Raw genomic sequence first — 25,857 nt, forward strand, 5'->3', positions numbered from 1 at the left:
TGTCTTTTTCTGACTTACTTCGCTTAATATGATAATCTCTAGGTCCACCCATGTTGCTGCAAATGGCATTAGTTCATTCATTTTTATGGCTGAGTAGTATTCATTGTGTATATACCACATCTTCTTTATCCATTCATCTGTTGATGGACATTTAGGCTGTTTCCATGTCTTGCTATTGTGAATAGTCTACACTGGTTCTTTCCCAGCATGCGTGTACGTGCAAATCACCCGGGTATCTTGCTAAAACACAGGTTTTGATTCACGGGACCGTAGTGGGGCCTGGGACTCTGCATTTTTACCTGTCATGGGCAGTCTTGGTGAGGTGCCTAGAATCTGGGGGTGGCACCCTGTTTGCCCTCCAGGCTTGGCTAGGTGCTGCTGTCCACCCCCAGGTGCTGAGAGGTCCATGTGCAGCCTCCTATTTCCCATGCCTCGTAGGTCAAGCCAGGACTTGGGAAGGTTTGAGCTGGTGACTGTGCCCGCCACCCTGCACCCCACTTACGTATCTCCTGCACACCCACCCCTGGGAGCACCATATGCATTGCCCTTTCCACCCCTGCCCTCAAGCAAGCCCTGATTATATCTACCTGGACGCAGGGAGCAGCCCCTGCTCCCGAGCCCTCGGGGGCTCCCCAGTCAATGTCATGTCCATGCCCTTTAGCTGGGGTCCACCAGGGTCTTCAGCTGCTGGGTTTTGCTTTGCTGAGGTCTCAGTGTGGACACCACCTCCTCCAAGACACCCTCCTGCCTCCTAACCCCCACAGATTCCTCCTGGGGGTGCCCCAGCCCAGAGTTGTAACTGCTCCCCTTCCAGCCACCCATCCCCTGCAACAGACTGTCGGCCCCTTGCGGGGCAGGAACTGGGTCTGCTCCCCTGGCTCTAGTGCTGAGTCCAGGGCTTGTAACAGGGTCGATGCTCTGGGAGGAGTTGATTGATTGAATGAATGAATGAATGAGAGAGCAAAGGAGTGAGGAACAAGTGAGTGAGCGTATTGACTAGAGGAGTTCTCTGTAGTCCATCGAGCATGGCATAGATGAGACCTGTTGTTGTTTGTAGTCTTTCCCTCACAGGGCTTATATATTCCGGGTAGAAGAATTTATCTGGGGGCCCGGCACATGGGGACTGTTCACAGGTAGAAGCTATTGTTTCAGCACATTTTATGCTGCACAGCCTGTTACTTCCGCCTTATACAACCCCACAGGTAGTGGTAGGAACACCTGTTCTCCCCGTTGGACACGTGAAGGTGAGGCTCGGGGAGGTCACGTACCTGGCTCCTGGTCGCACAGCTCATAAGTGGAGGAGCTGATTTGAAGCTGGTGCTGAGATCCTTCTGTAAGCAAGCTGGGGGCATGGCTTTGACTTGCGAGTGTCCTGTGAGGGCCTCAGTCTCCCCGTTCTGCTCTCTGAGGACCCTCCGCCCTTACCGTCCTGGGATGCGGGGTATCATTCCCAACACCACAGCGCCTGCTGCAGTGGCTGCAGTCTCTGCTGGGCGGGTAGTGTCAGCTATACACAGTGATAGCCCGGCCCAGCATGCAGGAAGGAGGTAACACCACTCGACTGCAGCGCTTATGCAAACAGGCCTGCAGGAAGGGCCTCTTCCCAGTGCCCTGGAACTGCTCTGCCTAGTTCTAGTCCACCCTCCAGGGCCTGGAGAAGGGCGATGGGGCGGTTTTTCCAGTCCTCCTAGGCTTTCCTGCACGTTCTCCTTGGGCAGAAGGGATGAGCGGCCCTGGACTGTGATCTGGTCCCTGTTCTGCAAAGGGTTTCCTGTGTGACCCCAGGCTGGGCCTTCAACCTCTCTGATCCCTGGGCATGTCCAGGGGAACATCCAGGAGTCCCTGGGCCACGCTGGGGTTTTGGAGCATAGAACAGAGCTTTGTTTCTTTAGTGTCAAGATTTGTGAAAGTCGTTGACTGGGGTCCCCTGAGCAAGGTCCCCAGTACCCCAGTCTGGGAGGGGTGTGGGATGTGGCCCCCTCTGCCCCCCTCCCTCTCAGAGAACAAAGGTGCCCGAGAGGTTACTAGGGTCCCATGGGGGGACTTTGGAATACTTCCAGTGCAGAAAGCCCCTTAAAAGTGACCATTTACACCTGCAGCATTTATACATAGACTAGTAGGACTTGTACGTTGTGTTTAAAAGTTTAATGAAGAATTGGGTTTCTGAATTTATTTATTTTATTTATTTATTTTTGGCTGCATTGGGTCTTCGTTGCTGCGCGTGGGCTTTCTCCAGTTGCGGCGAGCGAGAGCTACTCTTCGTTGTGGCGCGTGGGCTTCTCACTGCAGTGGCCTCTCTTGTTGCAGAGCACGGGCTCTAGGCACACGGGCTTCAGTAGTTGTGGCACGCAGGCTCAGTAGTTGTCGCTCACGGGCTCTAGAGCACAGGCTCAGTAGTTGTGGCGCATGGGCTTAGTTGCTCCACGGCATGTGGGATCTTCCCGGACCAGGGCTCGAACCCGTGTCCCCTTCATTGGCAGGTGGATTCTTAACCACTGCGCCACCAGGGAAGCCCAGGTTTCTGAACTTATGACTTCAATAAGTTGAATATAGCTTTTAAAAAAATCCTATGGGGTAAAAATCGCGAAAATTGTTTTTAATTTTAACCCACCACTTCCTACCCATATCTGGTCCTGTCCCCTCTTTTTCTGAAAAATCATGTAAGGACATCCAGGGGTGAGTTTACCCTGAGGCTTCAAAGCCAGCGCGTCAGGGCCCCACTCTGTATGGGTTCCTTACAAGTCCCAGCAACTGACTTTTTGAAGAATTCCTAATGCTGAATTCTTTTTCTTCAAGAGGGCCCCCCAGATTATATGTGTTTCTGGACCCCCCAAACCTGAATCCACCCTGATCACAAAGCACTCTGTTCTGAGGCCTCTTGATGAAAAATGCTTGGATAGAAAATGTTCATCTGACTCATTAATTGAGCACCTAATATGCAGAGACTTCTGTCCTCAAAAGCTTTTCTTCTAACAGGGAAGACCTTCCATAAATAAGCTTGTTAAACTATGCTGATTTTAGACAGTGAAGAAAATACAGTACTGGTTTCTTGCACTTCTCCTTTCTTTAATGGGGTCCCTTGAGCATCAAATGTTTTAAACAGCAGCCTTTGACTTCCTGATAGTGCCCTGGCAGGCTCTCCAACCCCCAGAAATAGATGCGATGGAATCCTTCAAATCTAGTGATGGGGGCCAGGAGGGTGCCTGATTAGATAGAGCTGCATTACAAAAATATTTTTAGCTGCATCGAGCCACCACATGTGGAGTGATTCCCGGGATGAACGCAACCACAGATGTACACGGGGAAGAAAAAGGACGCAGCTGCCCACTGTCCAGCGCCACCAAAGTGCCGAGCAGCACTGTGATGGGCCAGATGTCAGCAAAAGTCCTGACTCCAGGGCTTGTTTTGCATCCCTCGGCCGTGCCTCTCACGGCTTTATCCAGTGAGAGGTTAGCTGTTAGCTGTGTGGTCTCGAGGGTCTCGGCATGAAGTTCACACCATTACCCCATTTGTCAGATGAAGAAACTGAGGCTAAGAAGGTGAAGGTCCCACAGCAAGGCTGGCTGTTGGAATAGCCAGAGCCCTGAACCACTGTGATCACATCGCTTTTCCCCAAGTGAAGTCACTTTTTAACCCAGTCGCTTTGTTTTTTAACCTGTCAAATAACTGAGGATTTACTTTTTCTTTTTTTAAGAAGTACTCACAACAGTGAAAGAACTGAGGCCCCACCTAGATGGTGAGGCTGTTTCACTGTCAGTATTTAACGTATTCCAGGAGTTTACAAGGACTCCCTTTAAAGCCTCAGCTAGGATGATACACATTCACTTAAAAAGAAAAACCCGCAGTTACTTGTAAAACTGCCCAGGAAACAGCAGGTGAGAGTGGCCCCGGGGCTCTCACACCTGCTCAGGGGACCGTGTGAGGTCAGATGTGAGAAGGGGACCCATGAAGGCATCAGTTTGGTGTGAAAGGGTGCCCAGGTGTCCCCCAGATCAGGAAGAAGCTCCCTAAATGGTCCTAGATTTAGGGACTCACATACAAAAATTTTTTTTAACAGATTCTTTTCCCAGGACTATTAATACTTGACTCAGTCCTTGCTTTACAAAAGCAGGTGTTAAGACCTTCCATGGCAGGTTCTAGTGCCGAGGAGACCGAATGAGAAGTGAGGCTCCCTCTGCCCCTCGGGGGTGGGGGGGGGCTTCTGTTCAGGTGTGTGCGTGTGAGTGTGAGCGAGGTAACTAGCATATAAGCCAGCTTGTTATATACAGTGACGAAGGAAACGGGGCAGAGAGGGTGCATACCTTGGGACCACCACGTGGAGAAGGACCTTGGGACAGGTGGTCGTGAAGGCCCCCCTGAGGTGGCCGCCCTGAGGCTGAGAGCAGAATGGAAAGAAGGGGCCGGTGTGTGGAGGGAAGAGGGAAGGATGCTCCAGGCGGAGGTGGGACCGAGCTCCATCAGCCCGAGTGATGAGAGGACGGGAGAGTTGGGGGCAGATCTCGGAGGCCCGCCTTGGCCGTAGGAAGGACCCGAAATAAAAGACTCAGTGCTGGCTCAACATACCACCTGGATATTAACTGTCTAATTTGTATCTCCGGCCAGGCCATCTCTGAACTCCAGACTCACCTAGCCCCTGCCCGTCCCCTTGATGTCCCAAAGGCATCTCACGCTTAACACATCCCAGGGCAAAGCCCCCCGTCGCCCCCCACCCCGGACCTCCCATCCAGGCTGCCATCAGCTCTCACCTGGGTTAGTTATCATAGCAGCCACCCCCCCCGCAAGACCTCCTGCTCCTGTTCTCCCTGCCCCGCCCTCGTATAGACCCACAGTGATACATGGTGGGGGGAGACTCCGAAAATGGCACTTCTCTGCTAAGGCTGCTCCGTCTCGCCGAGGAGAAGAAGTCAGGGCCGCCTGGTCAGTGCGTGTCCTGCAGAGCCCTGCGCCCACCACCCCTCCGATCTCCTGACCATCTGCCTTTTACTCCTTCTGTTCCAGCCGCGTGGACGTTCTTCCTGTTCCCGCCTCAGGGCTCTAGCACGCACCGTTCCTTCTTTCTGAAATGCTTTTAGAAGCCAGAGTAGGCTTTCCACGGGCGCTTGGAGCTGGATCACTCTTGTTGCGGGGGGGGGGGAGCCTGTCATGTACGTTGTAGGATGTGGAACCGCACCCCTGGCTGCCTGTAGCACCTCTTCCCAGTGTGACAGCCAGAACTGTCTCCAGACGTTGCCAGGTGTCCCCTGGGGTTGAGCACTCGCCTCCCGCGGGTCTGTGCTCACGTGTCACCTTCACCGTGAGGCCGTTCCCAGACCAGCTCACGGAGACTTGCACCAGCTGCCTGCGGTCTCATCCATCCCCGATGTGCTTGCTGTGTCTGCGAAGCGCTTCTCACTGCCTGAGATGCTCCGTTTTCTTTTCTTTTTTTTCTTTTTTTTAAAAAGTGTGTTGTTTTCCTTCTTTAGCCAGTGTGACTTTGATACCATTAACTCTTAAGTGTCATTTTCTTTCTTAAGTTTTTGGCCACACCCCACGGCATGTGGGATCTGAGTTCCCCAGACAGGGACCGAACCCACGCCTCCTGCACTGGAAGGCAGAGTCTTAACCCCTGGACCACCGGGGAAGTCCCTCCGTTTTCTGTCTCTATCATTTCCCCCACTGGAACCCCAGGAGGGATCATGTCTTTCGCATCGCTGCTGAAGCCAGCACGCAGAACAGGGTCTGCCACCTGGAAGGTGCTGCAATACCTGTCGCTCCCCCTGTAATGAGTACGTGACCGGTATTGGGGTGCGGCCGGGCCGGGCATGGAGCAGCAGTGGGGGGCGGGGCGGGAAGCGCGTGCGGGGAGGAATCAGGTCGCTGATGCTGCCTCAGCTTTTGGAAGAGGCATTTGTCCGGGGGCGGGGGGACCGGGGCTTTCCTGCCGGAATCTGTTGTGCAAAGGCATGTGGATGAGAGAACCGCCTGGTGCAAGTAGGGAATTCTCAGAGCTTCTCAAACACAAACTTGCGTACAGATCCTGGGGATCGAGGTGAAATGCAGGTTCTGAGTCAGCTGGTTGGGCCCAGCCAAGACCCTCCACTTCTCACAAGCTCCCTGGTGCTGCTGCCACTGCTGTCCAGGCTGCCCTTTGAGCGGCTCGGCACTGCCTGCCAAGACACGGGCTAGATGAGACGTGCTCCTTCCTTCATGAGCCCCTGTGGGCCCCCAGTTGCCCTGCTGTTTAACCATCACAAGCTCAACACTAAGTGCAGGGAGGGGGTCCGGGAGGGTAGGGCATGCGGCCCGCAGAGGAGAGAGCCCTGTGTCTTTCCTTGAGCTGTGAAGCCCTGGGCCAGCAGAGAGCAGGGAGGCCGGGGCTCCAGGCTGAGAATCCTCCCCAGACTTGCAGAGAGAACTTTGCAGTTGAGCTGAGCCTCAAAGCCGCCGGAAACCAACCCACACCGCAAGGCAGGAGGAAGTGCCCGGCCCACCCTCCTTCGTGGTTTTTTCGTCTTTCCTTCCTTTGTGGGCTGGACACTTGTCTTGCCCTCTTTCTGGGTCCCCGATGGGGCCTCTCGGGGCTGGGTGGGATCAGATGCCTCATGAAGATCTCTCTCGTTCTCTCTGTTTAAATTAAAAACCACAACTTGAAGGAAATAGCAAGTGTGAGGAAGTGCATGGGGGTGGTGAGAGCTGGATTCAAAGCTCTTCTACTAGCTGTGTGACGATGGCTTAGTCACTTCACCTCTCTGGGCCTCATTTTCTTGCCTGTAAAATGGGGGGTCATTGGCGTCACCCATCATTGGGGTGTGAGGGTGATTAAACATGGCTGAGCTCACAGAGTACTCAGCCTGGCACAGGAAACACGAGGGGGACTCGAGGGGGAAAGTTGTAAACCCACAGAAGCTGTGTGCCCCTGGACCCCTCATGGGTAGACCCCTCCCCACTGGTCACTGGGGCAGCATCGCTGGACCACTGGCCACCGTGTATCAGCTCCAGCCCCAGCCCTGGGCTCAGGGTGAAGCAGAGCTGTTCCCACGGGTGGCAGGGAGACCTTTGGCTGAGTTGGTTCAACCAGCCCCATGGGCACCTGGGGGTGGGAGGGGAAGAAGGAAAAATGAGACTGAAACTGGCCTTTACAGGACTATTGAATCAGAACCTGCATTTTACCACGATCCCCAGGATTCGTGTGCACGTTCATGTTTGAGAAGCGCCAAGAGTTCCCTGCTTTCTTTTTGTATTCTTTTATTTATTTCTTTATACAGCAGGTTCTTAATAGTTATCCATTTTACACACATCAGTGTATACATGTCAATCCCAATCGCCCAATTCATCTCACCACCATCCCCACCCCCACCCCCGCCGCTTTCCCCGCTTTGTGTCTATACGTTTGTTCTCTACATCTGTGTCTCAATTTCTGCCCTGCAAACTGGTTCATCTGTACCATTTTTTAGGTTTCACATATATGCGTTAATATACGGTATTTGTTTTTCTCTTTCTGACTTCACTCTGTATGACAGTCTCTAGATCCATCCACGTCTCTACAGATGACCCAATTTCATTCCTTTTTATGGCTGAGTAATATTCCATTGTATATATGTACCACATCTTCTTTATCCATTCATCTGTCGATGGGCATTTAGGTTGCTTCCATGACCTGGTTATTGTAAATAGGGCTGCAATAAATATTGGGGTGCATGTGTCTTTTTTTTTTTTTTTTGTGGTACGCGGGCCTCTCACTGCTGCGGCCCCTCCCGTTGCGGAGCACAGGCTCCGGATGCGCAGGCTCAGTGGCCATGGCCCACGGACCCAGCTGCTCTGTGGCACGTGGGATCCTCCCGGACCGGGGCACGAACCCGCGTCCCCCACATCAGCAGGCAGACTCCCAACCACTGTGCCACCAGGGAAGCCCACATGTGTCTTTTTGAATTATGGTTTTCTCTGGGTATATGCCCAGTAGTGGGATTACTGGGTCATATGGTAGTTCTATTTGTAGTTTTTGGAGGAACCTCCATACTGTTCTCCATAGTGGCTGTGTCATTTACATTCCCACCAACAATGCAAGAGGGTTCCCTTTTCTCCACACCCTCTCCAGCATTTGTTGTTTGTAGATTTTCTGATGATGCCCATTCTAACTGGTGTGAGGTGACACCTCGTTGTAGTTTTGATTTGCATTTCTCTAATAATTAGTGATGTTGAGCAGCTTTTCATGTGCTTCTCCGCCATCTGTGTGTCTTCTTTGGAGAAATGTCTGTTTAGGTCTTCTGCCCATTTTTGGATTGGGTTGTTTTTTTTAAATATTGAGCTGAATGAGCTGTTTATATACTTTGGAGATTAATCCTTTGTCCATTGAATTGTTTGCAAATATTTTCTCCTATCCTAAGGGTTGTCTTTTCGTCTTGTTTATGGTTTCCTTTGCTGTACAAAAGCTTTTAAGTTTTATTAGGTCCCATTTGTTTACTTTTGTTTTTATTTCCATTGCTCTAGGAGGTGGGTCAGAAAAGATCTTGCTGTGTTTTATGTCAGAGTGTTTTTCCTATGTTTTCCTCTAAGAGTTTTATAGTGTCCTGTCCTATTTTTAGGTCTTTAATCCATTTTGAGTTTATTTTTGTGTATGGTGTTAGGGAGTGTTCTAATTTCATTCTTTCACGTGTAGCTGTCCAGTTTTCCCAGCACCATTTATTGAAGAGACTGTCTTTTCTCCATTGTATATCCTTGCCTCCTTTGTCATAGATTAGTTGACCATAGATTCGTGGGTTTATCTCTGGGCTTTCTATCTTGTTCCACTGATCTATATTTCTGTTTTTGTGCCAGGACCATATTGTCTTGATTACTGTAGCTTTGTAGTATAGTCTAAAGTCAGGGAGTCTGATTCCTCCAGCTCTGTTTTTTTCCCTCAAGACTGTTTTGGCTATTCTTGGTCTTTTGTGTCTCCATACAAATTTTAAGACTTTTTGTTCTAGCTCTGTAAAAAATGCTATTGGTAATTTGATAGGGATTGTATTGAATCTGTAGATTGCTTTGGGTAGTATTTTGGTAGTCATTTTCACAATATTGATTCTTCCAATCCAAGAACATGGTATATCTCTCCATCTGTTGGTATCATCTTTAATTTCTTTCATCAGTGTCTTATAGTTTTCTGTGTACAGGTCTTTTGTCTCCCTAGGTAGGTTTATTCCTAGAAAGTTTATTCTTTTTGCTGCAGTGGTAAATGAGAGCGTTTCCTTAATTCCTCTTTCAGATTTTTCTTCATTAGTGTATAAGAATGCAAGAGATTTCTGTGCATTAATTTTGTATCTGGCAACTTTTCTGTGCATTAATTTTGTATCCTGCAACTTTACCAGATTCATTGATGAGCTCTAGTAGTTTTCTGGTGGCATCTTTAGGATTCTCTATGTCATGTCATCTGCAAACAGTGACAGTTTTACTTCCTGTTTTCCAATTTGTATTCCTTTTATTTTTCTTCTTGATTGCCATGGCTAGGACTTCCAAAACTATGTTGAGTAATAGTGGTGAGAGTGGACATCCTTGTCTTGTTCCTGATCTTAGAGGAAATGCTTTCAGTTTTTCACCATTTAGCAGGATGTTTGCTGTGGGTTTGTTGTATATGGCCTTTATTATGTTGAGATAGGTTCCCTCTATGCCCACTTTTTGGAGAGTTTTTATCATAAATGGGTGTTGAATTTTGTCAAAAGCTTCTTCTGCATCTATTGAGATGATAATATGGTTTTTCTCCTTCAATGTGTTAATATGGTGTATTACATTGATTGATTTGTGTATATTGAAGAATCCTTGCATTCCTGGGATAAATCCCACTTGATCATGGTGTATGATCCTTTTAATGTGGTGTTGGATTCTGTTTGCTAGGATTTTGTTGAGGATTTTTGCATCTATATTCATCAGTTATATTGGCCTGTAATTTTCTTTTTTTGTAGTATCTGTCTGGTTTTGGTATTAGGGTGATGGTGGCCTCATAGAATGAGTTTGGGAGTGTTCCTTCCTCTGCAGTTTTTTGGAAGAGTTTGAGAAGGATGGCTGTTAGCCCTTCTCTAAATGTTTGATAGAATTCACCTGTGAAGGCATCTGGTCCTGGACTTTTGTTTCTTGGAAGATTTTTAATCACAGTTTCAATTTCATTACTTGTGATTGGTCTGTTCACATTTTCTATTTCTTCCTGGTTCTGTCTTGGAAGGTTATCCCTTTCTAAGAATTTGTCCATTTCTTCCAGGTTGTCCATTTTATTGGCATAGAGTTGCTTGTAGTAGTCTCTTAGGATGCTTTGTATTTCTGTGGTGTCTGTTGTAACTTCTCCTTTTTCATTTCTAATTTTGTTGATTTGAGTCCTCTCCCTCTTTTTCTTGATGAGTGTGGCTAATAGTTTATCAATTTTGTTTATCTTCTCGAAGAACCAACTTTTAGTTTTATTGATCTTTGCTATTGTTTTCTTTGTTTCTATTTCATTTATTCCTGCTCTGGTCTTTATGATTTGTTTCCTTCTGCTAACTTTGGGTTTTGTTTGTTCTTCTTTCTCTAGTTCCTTTAGGTGTAAGGTTAGATTGTTTATTTGAGATTTTTCTTGTTTCTTGAGGTAGGCTTGTATAGCTATAAACTGCCCTCTTAGAACTGCTTTTGCTGCATCCCATAGGCTTTGGATCATCGTGTTTTCATTGTCATTTGTCTCTAGGTATTTTTTGATTTCCTCTTTGATTTCTTCAGTGATCTCTTGGTTAGTTAGTAACATTGTTTCGCCTCCATGTGTTTGTGTTTTGTACATTTTTTTCCCTGTAATTGATTTCTAATCTCATAATGTTGTGGTCAGAAAAGATGCTTGATATGATTTCAATTTTCTTAAATTTACTGAGGCTTGATTTGTGACCCAAGGTGTGATCTATCCTGGAGAATGTTCCATGCGCACTTGAGAAGGAAGTGTTATCTGCTGTTTTCAGATGGAATGTCCTATAAATACCAATTAAATCTATCTGGCCTATTGTGTCATTTAAAGCTTGTGTTTCCTGATTAATTTTCTGTCTGGATGATCTGTCCACTGGTGTAAAAGTGAGGTGTTAAAGTCCCCCACTGTTATTGTGTTACTGTCGATTTCCTCTTTTATAGCTGTTAGCAGTTGCCTTATGCATTGAGGTGCACCTATGTTGGGTGCATATATATTTATAATTGTTATATCTTCTTCTTGGATTGATCCCTTGATCATTATGTAGTGTCCTTCCTTGTCTCTTGTGACATTCTTTAAAGTCTATTTTATGTGATATGAGCATTGCTACTCCAGCTTTCTTGTGATTTCCATTTGCATGGAATATATTTTTCCATCCCCTCACTTTAAGTCTGTATGTGTCCCTAGGTCTGAAGTGGGTCTCTTGTAGACAGCACATATATGGGTCTTGTTTTTGTATCCATTCAGCGAGCCTTCAGTGTCTTTGGCTTGGAGCATTTAATCCATTCACGTTTAAGGTAATTATTGATATGTATGTTCCTATGACCATTTTCTTAATGTTTTGGGTTTGTTTTTGTATGTCCTTTTCTTCTCCTGTGTTTCCCACTTAGAGAAGTTCCTTTAGCATTTGTTGTAGAGCTGGTTTGGTGGTGCTGAATCCTCTTAGCTTTTGCTTGTCTGTAAAGCTTTTGATTTCTCTATCGAATCTGAATGAAATCCTTGCCCGGCAGAGTAATCTTGGTTGTAGGTTCTTCCCTTTCATCACTTTAAGTATATCATGCCACTCCCTTCTGGCTTGTAGAGTTTCTGCTGAGAAATCAGCTGTTTACCTTATGGGAGTTCCCTTGTATGTTATTTGTCATTTTTCCCTTGCTGCTTTCAATAACTTTTCTTTGTCTTTATTTTTGCAAATTTGATTACTGTATGTCTCAGCGTGTTTCTCTTTGGGTTTATCCTGTATGGGACTCTCTGCACTTCCTGGACTTGGGTGGCTAAAAACTTTCCCATGTTGGGGAAGTTTTCGAGTATAATCTCTTCAAATATTTTCTCGGGTCCTTTCTCTCTTTCTTCTCCTTCTGGGACCCCTATAACGCGAATGTTGTTGCATTTAATGCTGTCCCAGAGGTCTCTTAGGCTGTCTTCATTTCTTTTCATTCTTTTTTTCTTTTTCTGTTCTGCAGCAGTGAATTCCACCATTCTGTCTTCCAGGTCACTTATCTGTTCTTCTACCTCAGTTTTTCTGCTATTGATTCCTTCTAGTGTAGTTTTCATTCCAGTTATTGTATTGTTCGTCTCTGTTTGTTTGTTCTTTATTTCTTCTAGGTCTTTGTTAAACATCTCTTGCATATTCTCGATCTTTGCCTCCATTGTTTTTCCGAGGTCCTGGGTCATTTTCACTATCATTACTCTGAATTCTTTTTCTGGAAGGTTGCCTATCTCCACTTCATTTAGCTGTTTTTCTGGGGTTTTATCTTGTTCCTTCATCTGGTACATAGTCCTCTGCCTTTGCATCTTGTCTGTCTTCCTGTGAATGTGGTTTTTGTTCCACAGGCTGCAGGATTGTAGTTCTTCTTGCTTCTGCTGTCTACTCTCTCTCCCTGCTTTTTTTTTTTTTTTTTTGGGCTGCACCACATGGCTTGCAGGATCTTAGTTCCTCAACCAGGGATTGAACCCGGGCCATGACAGTGAAAGCACTGAGTCCTAACCACTGGACGGCCAGGCAGGGAATTCCCAAGAATTCCCTACTTGGCACCAGATGGTTCTCCCATCCCCATGCCTTTGCACAAAAAATCCTGGCAGGAAGGTCCTGGTCCCCTCCCCACGCCCCTTAGGAGAAGCTGCTCCCGGGCTAGAGCTTCCAGGTGCCACCTAAGGGGTATTGTTCTTAGCAGTAAGACATTTCTTCAGCTCTCTGCCTCGGTTTCCTCATCTGTAAGGTGGAAATATGTTCTTACCTTGTAGGATAATAATGTAGGGCTCTCAGAACAGTACCTGACACCTTGGGAGTACATAGAAGGTCAGCTGCTGCTGCTGCTATAATTATCACCATCATCATTTTAAAATGACAATCTCACTGCGTGTCAGGCATTATGCTAAGCACCTTACCTGTGTTTATCTCATTCAATCATTTCATTAACCCCATGGTCCTGCTGGGATATTCCCACAATCCCCATTTTACAGATGAGAAATCAAGGCTCTGGGACATGCAGTGGCTCACCCAGGGCCACATGCCTGGTCAGGAGCAGAGCCTGGACCGGCCCCCAGGTGCACTTGACTTCACTTCCCCTTTGATATTGGGGGGTGGTGCTTGGTCTGTACGCAATTCACAGATGAGGAAACTGAGGCTTGGAGAGTCAGTAAGGTGCCCGTGGTGAGGGACAGTGTGGTTCTAGCTTCTGGAGAAAGGCAGCTAGGCTTCAAAGACACCTGCACAGACCTGCCAGGGGCTGTGCGGCCAGGACCCAAAGACACTGTGTCCCCTGTTCGATTCCTGGCACCTGCCTCACCTCTGGGCGGTCAGACCTCTTCTTTGTTGTTAATTTTCTCCTCCAGACACACAGTCAGGCTCTTCGAGGTCCTTCTGCCTCTATCCTCCTCCTGGGGCCTTGCTGTCTGCTCTCCCTCCCAAGTCAGCCAGGGTCCCTCTGGCCCTTTGTAGGATGTCATAGTGCCGGGGGGCCCTTCTTGCCACCTTCACAAGCATGGGGACCGGTGTCTCCCAGTGCCCCCCGAACCTGCAGCATCCCCATTTTTGGCCTCTGTTCCCTCCTGGGGAATTAATCAGATCTACTTCCCAGGCGTGTCCCCACATGTGGTCCTTCCAGCAGCCCTGGGACAAAGCTCCTCTGAGAGCCCCATCCAGGACTCGGCAAGGCAGAGCAGGGTTGTGATGCTCTCCAAGGATCTGCAGACTGACTCCTGGGGGGCACCAAAGGGTGTGGATGGCTGGGGAAGGAGCAGAGCCTGGGGGCCGGGTGCCCTGCCCACACCCGCCGTCCCTTCTGCTCAGCTGTTCGGTCCACACGCCGTGTTTTGAGCCCCTGCGCAGCCCTCAGCTGTGTGAGGCCTTGAGGCTGTGGTGCTGTGGAGACGAGAGTCCTGTCCCCGTGCTCTCGGATGCCTGAAGGCCTCCATCCATGGAGCCCTTGCTCTTCGCCAGGCACTGTGCTGAGAGCGACAGCCGCACGAGGCTTCTGTGTGTAGAGGAGCAAATGGAAGCTCAGAGAGGCTAAGTCACTTGTCCCAGGTAGCAGAGCTGGTAGAACCCAAGTCTGACTCCAGAGGCTGTGCCCACTTCACAGATGAGGAGACTAAGGCTGAGGAAGAGTTAGCAGTAGCCAAGACCCCTGGCCAGTGAGAGCCAGACAGGGCTTGGGGGTCTCCTGCCAACTAGCAGCTGCTCGCTTCCTTTCCCTTCTCCCCACATCCCCTCTCAAGCTCCACGTGGCCCCTTTAACTTGACCTGTTCCCATCCCGGGGGCTCTGGGTTTTCTGTTTCCTCCTGTGGCTGCTTCCCACTCACGAGGAAGGAGGGGAGGATGGGGGTCTGTGCCAGTGTGGGGCGACTGTCATGTGCATGGGGAAAAGGGACAGGGGCGGTGAGATGATCTTTCACAGACTGAACACAGCCGTGACCCCAAACCCAGAGCAAGGGCAGAACATCGTCAGCCCCAAGAGCTCCCTCCTGCTCCCTCCTAGTCAGCATTCCCGGTAGCTGACCGTGAACCTGCACAGGTGAGCGCCTCACGTTTTGTTCTTTATATCGATGGAGCGATAGTGCAGTGGTTCTTCGCTTTTTGGTTTTTAAAAATAGCTTAGGGATATTTTAAAACAGCCTCATTGAGATATATTTCACATGCGACACACTTCGCCCACTTGAAGTCTACAGTCAATTTTAGAATGTTTTCATCACCCCCAAAAGAAACCCTGTGCCTACGAGCCATTACCTATCCCCCGGCCCCTGGCACCCACCAGTCTGCTCTCTGTCTCTATGGATTTGCTCATTCTGGACATTTCGTATAAATGGAATCATACACTGTGTGGCCTTTTGTGTGTCTTCTTTCACTGCTAAGTGGGGAAATAAGGTTCACGCTTGTGAGGTTCATCTGTGTTGTAGCATGAGTCAGTACTGCATTCCTTTTTTTATGGCCAAATAAGTATTCCATTGCTGCAGGCCAGCTGCTCTGTGTCGCCCCCTTTAGGACTGGGCTCTCGGGAATCTAAAATGTTGGCGTCCACTGACGCCGGCTCCTGAGTTTGGCCAAGTGCTGCGAGCAGGCCGAGCTGGGAGCGCTGGGGGATGGGGAGAGGCGGAGACACACAGAGATGGAGAGAACACGGAGGCGTCGGGGCCCCAGGCAGGTCCTCCTTCTCCTCCCTGAGCCTCAGCATCCCCATCTGTAAGGTGGGGGCAGGACAGGGGTCAGCTGTGTCATGACAGGACCTTCCAGCTCTGACGGTGCTGAATTCTCCGTGTATGTGACACTTCCTCCTTCCCAGCATGGGTTGGTTCTAGTTTCAAGTTCTGAATCTGAGGGCTCCTGGACATCCTCGTTTTAAGTGGCTAATATCCTTCCTCCTCTCCCCACTGGGCGTGCCCCCTTGTTCACCGGAATTCCCAGCCTGTGCCCTGGGTCCCTTCCAAGGCCACTGCCCGTTGAAGTCCAGCGAGCTGGAAGCAGATTCCGAGAACAAAGGATGGCCTTATGCAGGAAGGTCAGGTAGATGAGGGACTTGCCTGCCTCCACGCCTGCAAACCCACAGCCTCTAGGACCCAGCAACACCTGTGCGCAGCAACAGAGTGTCTGTGTTTGAAATTCACCCTCTGCTGCAAGCATCTCTCCTCCCTCTCTCTTTTTTCTGGCCGTGCTACTGTTTGGCATGCAGGATCCTGTTCCCCGAGCAGGGAGACCGGGGATGGAACCCACACCCCCTGCGGTGGAAGCGTGGAGTCTTAACCACTGGACCACCAGGGAGGTCCCTCTCTCTCTCTCTTTTTTTAAACAGCTTTGCTGAAATACAGCTCACATATCCTACAATTCACCCACTAAGATGTGCAATGCAGTGGCTTTTAGTATGTTTACAGAGTTATGCATCCATCACCACAGTCAATTTTACAACATTTTCATCATCCGCAAAAGAATCCCCAGACCTGTAGACACCATCCCCAGACCTGTAGACACCATCCCCGCTCCCCATCACTCCCAATCCCCCAGCCCCTGGCAGTCACTAAGCTACTTTCTGTCTCTGTGGATTGATTTATTCTGAACATTTCATGTGAATGAAATCATACGCTATGTGGTCTTTTGCGTCTGCCGTCTTTCACTGAGCGCTGTGTCTTTGAGGTCCGTCCGTGCTGTAGCCTGTGTCTGTATTTCATTCCTTTCTATGGCTGAATACTATTCTCTTATATGGATAGACCATATTTATCCAGTTATCTGCTGGTAGACATTTGGGGCGTTTCTACTTTATGGCTGTTAGGAAGAATGCTTCTATGAATATTCATGGACAAATTTTTATGTGGATGAGTTTTCATTTCTCTAGGGACATACCCAGGTATATACCCAGGAGTGGAATCCCTGGGTCTCATGATAACTCCATGTTTCTCACTTGTTGAGGACCTGCCACACTGTCTTCCAAAGCTCCAAGCCAGCATCCTGCTTCTCTGATTCCAGAAGGGCCAACTGAGGGTTTCCCTGCCTGGGTTCTCTGACCCCTCGGAATGGGGTGCAGATCTTGTGTTGCTGCATCTTCCTGGGGGTGGGTGTCTAGGACGTTTATCAGATTCACAAGGGCATCTCTGAGCCTCCAGACCCTCTGTGGTCCTGCCAGTCCAGAGGTTAGAGGAGGAGACAGACCAGTGCAGCATATTCCAGTCCTGTCTCATTCTGGACTGTTCGCGTGGAGTCTGCTCAGGATAAAACAACACAGCTTGAGAAGCGATGAACATGCTCTCTGACGTCTGCTTTCTTTTCTCACTCTTTCCCCGGTGCGCCCCCTCCTTGGTACCCAGCAAGGAGAACTTCAACAACATCCCTGACCTGGAGCTCAACCCGATCAGATCCAAAATCGTCCGTGCCTTCTTCGACAACAGGTGGGCCTTTCTCCTGGAGCTGCCGATGGTGGGTGACTTTGGGGGAGCATTTGCCCTTGTAACTTCTTGCATGACTCGTGTGCTCGGAACAGCCCCTTAAGCTGACGCAGAGAAGAGGGGGCTTTGTCAGGTAGGAGCTACAAGCCACAGGTCCAGGGTCTGGCAGTCCTGGATTCATGGCTGGGTGACTTGGGACAGCTCACTCAATCTCTCTAGGCCTCTGTATTAGTTAGCTATGGCTGTGAAACAAATTACCCCCAAACTTAGCAGTTTGAAACAATATATATTTATTGGCTAACCATTTTTGAAAGTCAGGGATCTGGGTTCTCAGGCTCAGGGTGGGTCAGCTGGGGCTACATTCACCTGAAGGCTCGATTGGGGGAGGCTCTGCTTCCGAGCTCACTCTCCTGGCTATTGGCTGGAGGCATCTCATGGACCAGTCACCAGGGCTACCACACCTGGCAGCTGGCCTCCTCCAGAGTAAGCTGTTCCAATGAGAGAGAGAGAGAGATTGGACACCTGAGATGGAAAACACCATCTTTTGGTAACTTCATCTTGCAGATAACATGCCATGACTTTTGCTGTATTGTCCTCGTCAGAAGTCACTGGGTCACCTCGCACTTGGAAAGGGGACTACATGGGGCATGAGTACCAGGAGGCAGGGTCACTGGGGCCCCTCTCGGAGGCTGCCTCGATTTTCTCACATATAGAACGGAGGTGATAATAGCATCTGCCTCTCAGGGTTGCTGTGAGGCTGTGCTGAGATGACGTATGTTAAAGAGCCAGGGTAGCTGTCGTTACGCACAGCACCCTGGCTTACAGACTGAGGCAGAGACAGGCACTATGGACAGTATCCCAAAGCTGAGGCTGACACCTGAGTTCATGTCCCCAAATGTCTAGTGTCATCGGAGTTGAAAGACTCACATATCCTCGTGGAGATCACTGTGTCTGAGGCTTGGTGGAGAGGTGCAGGGGTGGGGGGGTGAGGGGGTCACGCCCTCTCCAGGTTGCCAGAACCTGTGGACAAACACACCAGGGGCCCAGGCCTGACACCCTGTGTCTGCAGAGATCGCTGAGAAGCAGAGAGAACTGGCAGAAAGAGGAAGGAAAGGAATAGGCATGTCCCTTCCTTGAGGTCGTATCATGGGTGGGGACTCCCGGTTGGGTTTCAAGTTGTACGAGCCTGAACTGCCCAGCTCTGGTTCTGCCAGGGCTGCAGGGCCCTGAGGAAGACTCCGGGCCTCACCTGTTTATGGGTTGGGGCTACGGGGTCCTCAGGCTGCCCCAGAAAATGCAGAGGCCTTCCTCCCGGACCTGTGGGGTGAGACCTGAGGAGAGAGTGCCCAGGAGTTAACTAGGCAAAGCAGAGAGAGACCAGAACTGCACGTGCAAAGACCCTGTGGCACGGGGAGTGGTGCGAGTGGCAGAGGGGGCCTGGCTGGAGCACAGAAGGCCAAGCATGGTGAGAGGTGTCGGGTGGGCAGGGCCCTCAGCTCCTTTTTAATCCTCGTTCTGCCTGCGGAATCCCAGAGGGAGGCCTGGGTGGGCAGTGAGGCAGAGCAGGATTGGGGGGGACTGACAGCTAGTGGAGAGGGGAGGTGGCAGGGGGAGCGGTGATGCGGCCCCCAAACGTGGAGACGACATGGTTGTCAGGGCCTAGAGTTGGAGGCATCACAAGAAGATGGTGCAGGGTGACCAGAGCCTAGGGACACCTAACATGTGTCTGTATAGACACACGCCTGCATGTATGTGTCTGTGAGGCTTGTTTCCAAACGGCTGGACGAGACTGGGCCAGTTGTGAAGTTGGCCGGGCCCCGGGGACCCAGCCTTCTGTGGGTTGGAGCTAGAGGGGCTGGTGTCTCCTGGCCCTAGGTGTGCTAAGGTGAAGAGAGGATGACACCCCAGAGGTCCTGGCAAACCCTGCTTCCCCCGAGCCTGTGGAGCCCACCCAGGGCCAAGGGCTTGGTTCTTCCATCCTCACCGCCAGCGCAGGAGGAGACAGGTTGGGCTGGAGAGGGGCCCGAGGGAAACCTCTGGTATCCTGATTGGGGGGTGGGTTTCTCAGGTGCACACATTGGTCCAAATGTAAGATATGTGCCTTTTACTGTATGTAATTATTCCTTAAAACAAATCTGGGGACTTCGCGCTGGTGGCGCAGTGGTTAAGAATCCACCTACCAATGCAGGGGACACGGGTTCGAGCCCTGGTCCGGGAAGATCCCACATGCTGCGGAGCAACTAAGCCTGTGTGCCACAACTACTGAGCCCGTGTGCTGTAACTACTGAAGCCCGCACGCCTAGAGCCCGTGCGCCACAACAAGAGAAGCCACCGCAGTGAGAAGCCCGCGCACTGCAACGAAGAGCAGCCCCCCCCCGCCACAACTAGAGAAAGCCCACGTGCAGCAACGAAGACCCAACGCAACCAAAAATAAATAAAAAGTAAATTAAGAAATTTATAAAACAAACAAACAAATCTGGCCCGAGGTGGCTTGGTGCTCAGCTGTCCCCTGTGGGAACCAGAACAGATCCAGGAGTTGCGTTTTCAGCTCTTAGAGTGGAATTTAGGCGTTGCCAGGCTTCTGTCCATGAGCACTGCCTCTGCTGAGGGGACAGTGCGTGGGCAGGGGCCAGAGGACAAGAAGGCGTGCCCTGAGTCCACAGTCCATAGTCAGAGGCAGGAGAGACCCGCTACTGTACTTGAGGCATCTGAGGTTAGGACAGAGCTCTTAAGGGCAGCGCAGGTGCAGTGGCACCTAAAGGGTGGAGGAAGGGGCCTTAGTCGATCAGGGAACGTTGAGTGCCCAGAAGGTGGGCATTGAAACAAGCTTTGGGGCCCCTGGGGAGGGAAAGGTGGTGAGAGCTGGGCGGCTGGGACCAAACCTCTTGGGCCTGGGAGACGAGGTTGGGGGCTTGGGGGTCACCCCAAGAGCTGGAGGAGCTTCCCAGAGGGCATCGAGGAGAGAGCGACAGAGCCTGATTTGCTTTTTGCAAAGCTCATTCTGTCTGCGTGTGGTGTGCTCGCTGAGATGGTGGAGGCTGGACCAGGCTATCCCAGGAGAGACGAGAAGGGATCCCAGAGAGATCGGAGGAGTGAAACTGGAGATGGACTGGATATGATGGGGACGGAGTCAAGGGATTCTCGGGTCTGCAGTGCGGGCAGCTCACGAGGCACCTGCTCTAGGGAATTGCTATCGGAAGATGACGCCTGACAGCAGGAGAGGGAGGGCAGTGGCCAGTAGGGGATGGTGAGAGCCTCCCCTGTGGGGCCTGGGGCCTCGGCCTGGGGCGGTTGCTTAGAGACACGGTGTGGAGAAAGGGAGGCCCCGGGTGAGTCGGTGGGCAGCCCAGAAGTCACCAAATAAGGGAGGATTAAGGAAAGGCTTCCCTAGCCTGGACCCAGAGCAGCTTGGCGCCTGTGCCTCCTTCACATCTCGTCCTGTTTCAGCAAGGAGGTGGGGGAGGACTCAAGAGGAGGGGCTGGAGACGGGATTTTCCTTTCAAGAAATACCAGCGTCCACCTTGCTTCCTAAGACGTTTTGAACCGAGAAGCTGGTCTTGGAGAGCAGTTTGAGCTGGGTTTGTCCCCACCTCCAAGGGCTCTGATCCTTACAGGGTCATCGGAGAGTTAAGGAAGCGAAAAGACTGCTCTAAATCAGGCCTCCTTGCAGAAAGAATGCTCTCGTGCTGCGTTGCAGATTTGGATGTAGCCCCTGTTCTTCTGTCCCCCGACCCAGGTCTCGGGTGCTCCGTTGTGGAAGTGGACTGGAGTGCACGTGGGTCTGGCTCTAGGTGCTGCATCTGGGTTTCCTCGGTCTCTGCGTTGTGGTCACCTTTAGAGACCATGATGCTGGCCCGTGTGGACCTCCTGGGGACACTAGGAGGAGAAGGGATGCCTAGCCCCTGAATCAGGTCCTGATGCTGAAACAGCCAGGTCTCGACCTTCCCTGAGAAGGACCCGTTCGTGGCCAGCCTGCCCCGGGGTTGATCACGTGTCCCCCGAGCTCGTCATCCCTCTCGCTGCAGCCTGAACCCCTTGAGAGGGACGTGCAACCCAAACACAGTGAAAAGACCTCCGAGGAGCCCGATAGATCCTGGGGCTATTTTTACGCCCTGTGAATTTGGACTGTGCCCCTGGCAGCAAGAACTCTGAGATGATTAAAAATCTGCCTGGAGTAGCGGTGGAAAAACTTTGTAAGAGAAGATTTCCGGGAAGATTGAGAGTTTTTACTCCAAGACTAGGCTTCCTGAGTCCAGAAGATCTCGCCTCACCTCTCAGATTTGTTGTTTCATGATCCACCTTCCCGGTTCCAGGCTTGGGAGCCACCTCTTTCTGGAAGATGTCCTGGCATGGAAGATTGGGAATCGCGAGATCTCTAAACTGTGAAGTGTGGTACTTCAGGGGCAGTATTTGAAAAGGAGTAGATGGGCCCCTAGAGAGAGAACCTCGAATGTATTCCTTTAAACCGAGATATGGTCCTAACCGCAGGTGGGACCCAAATGCATTTGACAAGCCCTAGCCCTTGACTGTTATCCCGGGCCAGCTGAGAACTGTCTCTTTGAAAGGATGCACAGTGAGGGCAGAGGGACCCTCAGCCCATCAGCCCGATGGCCACCTGCACCAGCGGAAGTCGGTTAGTGATGAGGGTTTGGCAGCAGTGGGTCAGGAGCCCGTGTTTGGTTGGCGTCATCTCCAAGCTGTTTTCTCAACTCTTCTTCTCTGCCAGGACCCTCACCCAGTGGCTTTTCAGTGCACTCACGCATCTGCTGAGTATCCTCCGTGTGCTAGGCACAGGGCAGACCCAGCCTTGGGTTCGCTCCCAGAGCCCCGCCTGGAACACAAGCCCTTTTCTTGCCCCCTGCAGAAAAGCACATCCATAGGGATGTTGGAGTGGTGGGAAAGTGCACGGGGAAGGGAGGTGTGACGCAGGCCCCCCTGGGACTCTGTGCCGTGATCTATCAGAAAACCTGCCGTCATCGGCGAGTTTTGCACTTTGGTAGGAAACGTCAGTCAGAGCTGCCTGTAACTGATCGTTGTGCTGGAGTTTTAAACAGCTGATAGCAGGAATTGGCAAACTTTCTCTAAAAGGCCAGAGAGTAAATATTTTAGGTTTTGCGGGCCACATGGTCGCTGTCACAGCTGCTCAACTCTGCCTCTGTAGCTTGTAAGCAGCCACGGATACTATGCAAATCAGTGGGCCTGGCCGTGTGCCAATAAAACTTTATTTATGGACGCCGAAATTTGAATTTCATGGAGTTTTCACTTGTCATGAGATGCTATTCTTTTTTTCCCCGGCATTTTTTTCAACCATATAAAAACTCCTCTTAGTTTATGGGCTGTATAAAAATAGGCAGCATGTGGGATTTGGCCCCCAGGCTGCAGTTCGCTGACCCCGATCTAAAGGTAAGGGTCAGGAGATGTACCTGGGGGAATTACTGCCTCGCTTTCCCCGTGTTTAAGTGCCCAGCTCTGTGCACCGCAGCGTGCCCGGGCAGCCCTCCATCCCAGCAGCTGTGCAGTTGCCCGTGTCTCCCCCCAGGCCCTCAGATGGTGATTTCTGGGGGTGGGGGGGGGCCTCCGGGGAGGGGCTGGACTAAACTGCCCTGGGGCCCGGGGCCCCCACGAGCAGGTTGTTGGGAAACAGAACCCAAGGCTGGGACAGCCATCGTAGGTGAAGTGTGTGCGCAGAAGGGCCGGGTTCCCGAGGGCTGTTGGTAGCAGAAGGGCAAGATTCTGTTCTTAATGCATTTCCGACACCCCCTCGTGGCTCCCGTAGGAACCTGCGCAAGGGGCCCAGCGGCCTGGCTGACGAGATCAACTTCGAGGACTTTCTGACCATCATGTCCTACTTCCGGCCCATCGACACCACCATGGATGAGGAGCGGGTGCAGCTGTGCCGGAAAGAGAAGCTAAGATGTGGGTGTCCCGGGGCCCCTCCCCGGTGCGCACCTGGCCGCCCCCAAGGGGGTGTGGGGGAGGGTCGGGTCAGGTTGCGCCAGCCCAGGCCTTGGGGAGGTTGGTCCCGATCTTCACACACAAAGGGTGGCGTTTGCACCTCCCTCTCCTCCGAGGCTGTTGCGTGGCAGCCTCCTTGTTGACACTTCTCAGCAGCTGGTGGTTTTCTGGGAACAGAAAGAGGTGTCAGTGATTGGAAAAGGTTAAGGCCCTTGGTTTGGACAGACCTGGTTCAATCCAGCCCCTTCACTAAGCAGCTGTGTGACCCTGAACCTGACGGTGGGGATGAGGACTGAGCATAAGGATGATTCTGAGGCTGGGTGGGATCTCGGGTGCTTCCTGAAAGTTCCTTTCTTCCCTCCCCTGGCCCATGACTGGCCACTGTACGCAGTTTCACGGGGCGGCCTCTGTGGGGCTCGTCCGTCCCAGAGGAGCCTCTGCTGGCCCTGGGCTCTGAGCAAGTTTAGCTGGGATCGGCCCTGGTGGGGGATGGCACAGAGTCCCAGGGTGGCTTGCGTCACACCTCCCTTCCCCATGCACTTTCCCATGACTCCAGCATCCCTCTCTATCCCACCCGAGTAGCAGCGTCTGCGCAGCGTCTGCAGGGACATGTAAACACGGGGCTTGGGCTATACTTAGCTCGGGCTGTGTACTGAGGGTTGTTGGGGGCAGGGCGGTGATGCCTGGTGTCCGCCCGGCTTCCACACTGTTCCAAGGACCAGGTCAAGGGGTGTGAGGGCTGTGGGATGGGACGGACTCTGGTTCAAACCCCCGGCTGCCCCTCCCTTAATGGGGTGGCTGCGGGCAAATGCCTTAGCTTCTGTGAGCTTGGCAGCCCAGTCTGTGAAATGGGCTCAGGGTAGCCCTGGCCTCACGGGGTCATGTGAGGATGAGAGGAAGAGATGTTTGCACAGCGTCGGGCTGGCTAAATGCCAGGACCGAGGACTTTTATGAGCCTGAGGCTGAGCTAGGGGGCAGAGAGGTCACCTCCCCTTTAGCTCCTGGCTCTGTTGGGCTGCGGGATGCTGAGTGATGTCTGTAAAGGGACCACGTGATGTCACTAAGAGTGAAATAACTGGAGCGGGTGTGAATGCCCCTCGTACCATCAGGGGCCGGCTCAGGTCAGCCAGGGGCAGGATGTAGGCAGCCGGGTCCGTGATCTGCCACAGGCCTGGGATGACGGCCGCCCTCTGGGTCTGTCAGGAATGACACTTTGAAATAACGCTGAGCTGGCTTCCTGTTAATGAGACTGTCACATCATCTGCACTCACAGTGTGCCAGGCGGTCGCTGGCCCTGGTCCACCAGCCTTAGCTCACCTGGCAACACCATGAGGCAGATGTGTGCTTACTCCCATTTTACTGATGGGGAAGCTGAGGCTCAGAAAAGTTAGGTCACTTGCCCAAGGTCACCCACCAGGAAGTGGTCGGTCTGGCCCCATGGCCTTTGCCCTCTATGGCTTTGGCAGGTTTCCGTTACTGGGGTCTTTTGCTCAGTTTGAGGTAGGGGAAGGTTGGGGGGCGGGGCGACCCGGGCTCCCCCCCGCCTTGCCTGACTCAGCCGCTCTCTCCCCCTGCCACCCCCCAGTTCTGTTCCACATGTATGACTCAGACAGCGACGGCCGCATCACCCTGGAAGAGTATCGAAATGTAAAGTATGCTCCCGCGCCGGCGGGCCCCAGCGCCTCCCCTGCCCTGCGGCCGGGACGGAGGCCCAAGTTCACGGCGTCTCTGCTCCACCGGCAGGTGGTCGAGGAGCTGCTCTCCGGAAACCCCCACATCGAGAAGGAATCTGCGCGCTCCATCGCCGACGGGGCCATGATGGAGGCGGCCAGCGTCTGCGTGGGGCGGATGGTGAGAGCCGCCGGGGCCGGACCCCCAGATCCCTCCCTGCCCCTGCTGACCCCGCCGTGCCGTGCCCTGGTACTAGTCTGTGTTTGTGGAAGGCCCCAGCGGGCAGAGGCTGTGCGTGTCCTGCTCGCCGCTCTAACCGGGCCTGGCGCAGACCACTGCTCACAGGCTAATCGCTGCTTTCCTGTCCCCCCAGAAGACCGGCCCCATGTCCCAACCCCTGGGGGGGTCAGGCCAAGCAGGGGAGTCTGGGCTTTGGGGTCTGTAGACCCCACTACGTAGCTCCCTCGGGCCCACAGGCAGTGCCTGGCACAGTGCCAGGCCTGGTTGGCGCACAGCCCGGGCTTGCTCTCATTTAATTATTAATGAGGGGATTTGTGGCCTGGAGGGCAGGGGTCAGCAGGGAGCTCTCTTGAGGGCCCACAGTCTGGGGTCCAGCGAGGAGCTGGGAGCAGCGGGGGGTGACGTGTAGATGAGACAGCAGAGGGGCTGGGCCATCAGGGCTTGTGTGCTGATGAGGGTGGGAGGCTCCGTGCTGACAGAGGCACTTGCAAGGCTGCTACGGTGGCCCAGGCGGAGGGCCGGGCTCGAGCTCTGATGGGGAGGGAGGCGGGTGGGCCACGTGATCAGGAGCTGGGACACAGCTGAGGCTTGTCAGGGTCCCACTGGCGTAGAAGTGGCTGGATCATGTCTCGGAACCGTGCTGTCGGGCCTCCGGTGATGTCAGTGGGTTAGAGCAGGGTTTCTCCGCCCGGCCTTGTTGACACGTGGGCTTGTCCTGGGGTTGCAGGGGCCTGAGCAGCCTCCCTGGCTTCCACCCACTAGATGCCAGTCACCCTCCAAGTCGTGACAACCAACATGTCTCCAGACACGGCCCACCGTCCCTGGGGCGGGGGGCGAAGTCACCCCCCAGTGCAGAACCGTTGGCGCAGAGGGGCACAGGAGCGAACGGTCAGGGCAGTGGTAACTGGCACGTCGTATGAGGGGTCACTGCCGGCTTTTACGTGCTCTGATGGTGCCGTCGTCAGGGTGGGGA

General features: G+C 52.1%; 1 protein-coding gene across 1 annotated transcript in view; it reads left to right on the forward strand.

Annotated features, from left to right (window-relative positions):
- Window positions 1-25,857, forward strand: part of TESC (tescalcin) — a 62,928-nt gene that overhangs the window by 31,728 nt on the left and 5,343 nt on the right. The window contains exons 3-6 of the mRNA XM_060028098.1: window positions 16,941-17,021; window positions 22,795-22,934; window positions 24,559-24,620; window positions 24,717-24,824. Of these exons, the coding sequence (XP_059884081.1) occupies window positions 16,941-17,021; window positions 22,795-22,934; window positions 24,559-24,620; window positions 24,717-24,824 (391 nt within the window). The remainder of the gene's footprint in view (window positions 1-16,940; window positions 17,022-22,794; window positions 22,935-24,558; window positions 24,621-24,716; window positions 24,825-25,857) is intronic.

This window comes from Delphinus delphis, chromosome 13 (genome assembly GCF_949987515.2).
Source record: "Delphinus delphis chromosome 13, mDelDel1.2, whole genome shotgun sequence".
NCBI lineage: Eukaryota > Metazoa > Chordata > Mammalia > Artiodactyla > Delphinidae > Delphinus > Delphinus delphis.